The sequence below is a fragment of the Triticum dicoccoides genome, chromosome 5B, assembly GCF_002162155.2.
Source record: "Triticum dicoccoides isolate Atlit2015 ecotype Zavitan chromosome 5B, WEW_v2.0, whole genome shotgun sequence".
Lineage (NCBI taxonomy): Eukaryota > Viridiplantae > Streptophyta > Magnoliopsida > Poales > Poaceae > Triticum > Triticum dicoccoides.
The window spans coordinates 664,798,177-664,801,091 of record NC_041389.1 but is presented as its reverse complement, the minus strand read 5'-3'; the positions used below and the strand labels follow the sequence as shown (position 1 = coordinate 664,801,091).

At 56.9% G+C, this 2,915-nt stretch overlaps 1 protein-coding gene across 1 annotated transcript; it reads right to left on the bottom strand.

Moving 5' to 3' along the window:
- Positions 1 to 238: 238 nt before the first annotated feature.
- LOC119312451 (NAC domain-containing protein 2-like) lies at positions 239 to 1,862 on the bottom strand. The gene is made up of 2 exons (XM_037588174.1): positions 1,256 to 1,862; positions 239 to 1,125 (listed from the first exon to the last, which is right to left on the bottom strand). Exons 1-2 carry the CDS (start codon positions 1,733 to 1,735, stop codon positions 622 to 624), a joined length of 984 nt encoding a protein of 327 aa, XP_037444071.1. The 5' UTR covers positions 1,736 to 1,862; the 3' UTR covers positions 239 to 621.
- Positions 1,863 to 2,915: the final 1,053 nt, after the last annotated feature.

The window sequence follows — 2,915 nt, the reverse complement described above, 5'->3', positions numbered from 1 at the left end:
GACAGCCATTCAGATTTCTAACCAACATTTTCAGCCATTCAGATTTCTATTCTAACCAGCATTTTACAGGAACCAATACTATCAGAAATTCGTTCTGGAGCTCGAGCTACATAGAGCTACCTGCAGAACCGGAGTGTGCTTGGTGTGTCCAAGCAGGCAGGCAAACACAACACAGGCAGATCAGTAGATCAGACTGACTGAAAATTGAGGCAATTCATCCTGCCCGACATCAGAGAAGTATAGCAGCATAACAGAAAAATTTGGTTGATTTCTACTGAAGAGAAGGAAGGAACAGAGCTACATATGTATTTGGTCGGTCGATTCTACTACCGAGGAGTGAGAAGAAAGAGCTACATCCGCATTGAGAGTACAAAGTAGTAGTAAGAACAAAAGAATCAACCCAGCCGGCCAGGCCCCAGCACCGGGCTCTCCATGTACAGCGGCACGCCCCGGCGCCGGCGACCGCGCCACGCCGGCTCTCTCAGACACGACGACGCATCCTCCCTCCCGTTTCCTATGCTGTATTTACACTGGTCCGCGAGCGATCTTGCTCGCGGCGAAGAAGTCATCCGTTCCGCTTCTGTCGATCTCTGTCTCTGACGGTCTCTGTCTCGGCTCTGCTTAGAACGGGGCCGGCATGCCGCCGGCGCCGGGCTGGCTCCCCCGGAGACGGGGCGAGGCGAAGAGGGAGGAGTAGAGCAGGTCGTCCCCGGGCGGCATCATGTCGAGGCCGTTGTACATGCTCTGGATGTCATCGTAGCTGAGGTCCACGAACAGGTCGTTCCTGCCGGCCTCCTCCGCCGCCTCCTTCTTGGGCACCATCAGCGTGGCCATCATCTCCTGGTGCGCCGCCGCGGCGGCGGGGCTCTGGGCCTGGAACGCCGCCGCCTGCTGGAACAGCGACGGGTCGTTGTCGACGATCTCCGACTCCGGCGTGCGCGCCTCGCCCCACGAGTGCGAGTGCGACTGGGACTGCGAGTGGGAGTGCGAGGTGACCACCATGTCGGACGCCGTGTTCTCCGCCTTGGGCTCCACCATCATCTCCTCTCCCCCCTGCTGCTGGAGCTGCATCTTCTCCCACTCGTTCTTCTTGTTGTAGAGCCGGCAGAGCACCCAGTCGTCCAGCTGAAGAAACAAATTCAGATCGGGATCAGAATCAGCACCAAACCAATCAATCAATCAATCAAAGCAGCAGGGATCTGAAAATCAGAACCAAATCAACCAGGAGTAGTAACCAATCGATCAAATCACGTACCCTGAGCGAGCCCTTCTTGCTGGCGGCGGCGCGGCCGGCGTCGGCGAGGCGGTACTCATGCATGATCCAGTCGGTCTTAACCCCCTTAGGCGCCTTCCCGGCATAAAACACCAGCGCCTTCTTGATCCCCATGGTGCGCCCTCCGCGGGGCGCGACGGGCTTGTCGGCGCCGGTGGCCTTCCAGTAGCCGTTGCCGGCAGCGCGGTTGGGGCGCGACCCGTTGGGGTACTTGCGGTCGCGCGGGGTGAAGAAGTACCACTCGCGGGTGCCGAAGAGGGCGCGGTCGGGGAGCGCCCACGGGTCGAAGCGGTAGAGGTCGACCTCGGCGATGATGGGGACCGGGAGGCGCTGCCCGGCCGCCTTGCGGCACAGGTAGTGCTCCACCAGCTCGTCGTCGGTGGGGTGGAAGCGGAAGCCGGGGGGCAGGTTGAGCTCCGCCTCCGCGTCCCTCTCCCTCCTCCTCACCGCCGGCATCCCCATGTCCGCTGATTTGTTAGTCGATGAAATCGCTCCGCTGCTGCTGTTGATTCCGATGGCTGTTGAGATTGTGGTGAGCGAGCTGTGGTGTGGTGTGGTGATGGTGGTGGTGAATGGGGGAGGGGATAAATAGGGGAGGGGGTGCGGGAGCGGTCTGGAAGGTTCGGATCGGAGGGGAGGAGGGGGCGGCTGCGTGGAGGGTTTCTTGGGGAGGAAAAGGGCACGTGTGGGGGGATGGAGATGAGGTGGGGGGGTTTCGGGGAAGGTGCGGGCGGGTGGCAGTGGCAGTGGCAGTGGCAGTGGCAGGCGTATCCGGGCGGCGGGATTGGTTGGCCACGGGGGTCGCGGGGTTGCGTCATGGCCGACTTCAGCTGGAGCTCGGTTGTGCGGTGCGGCGTGGACCTGGTCGGCACGCGCGTGTGTGGCTGTGCCCGCCGCGGATCGTGGCGAGAGGTCGGGAGGACCGTGGGTGCGTGGCTGCTGCTCGGGGCTACACCTGTTCTTTTTTTTACTTTCTTTTTTCTGAAGCGGACGCATATCGTGGCAGAAGCTGTTTTATGGGATCTCCTACGAAACCAAAATTGGGAGAAAATAAATGTGGTCATTTACCGCGTATCTACCGCGTAAGATTTTCTGCTCTTTTAGGAAAGAAGACAGCTCATATCTACTCCCTCCGTTCCTATTACACCTTTTACTGATTCCACTCTGCAGTACATACGGATGTACATAGACATACTTCCTCCGTCCCGAAATACTTATCAAAGAGATGGATAAAATTGAATGTATCTACTACTAAAATACGTCTAGATACATCCATTTCTCCAACAAATATTTCCGGACGGAGAGATTACTTGAGGGTGTAGATTCATTCATTTTGGTTCATACGTAGTTTATAATGAAATCTCTAACAGGTTTAAAACTTAGAAACAAAGGAAGTAATATTATTTGCAATAAACCTAGGGCATCTCTTACACGGATCGTCACACCGTTCACAACCATCCGTACCGCACAATACCGGTGCATTATGCCATCGAAAGTAGTCTTGTATTGGTTCCTTCGGCGGTTCGGGCGTTATTTTTGCCGTAAATCAAAAGCAAACAGCGGGAAGGTGGCTTTGCGGGCGACCGGACCGCTATCACGCAAGCATCCAACAACCTTGGCCAACCCAAGCCCTTTTCTCACT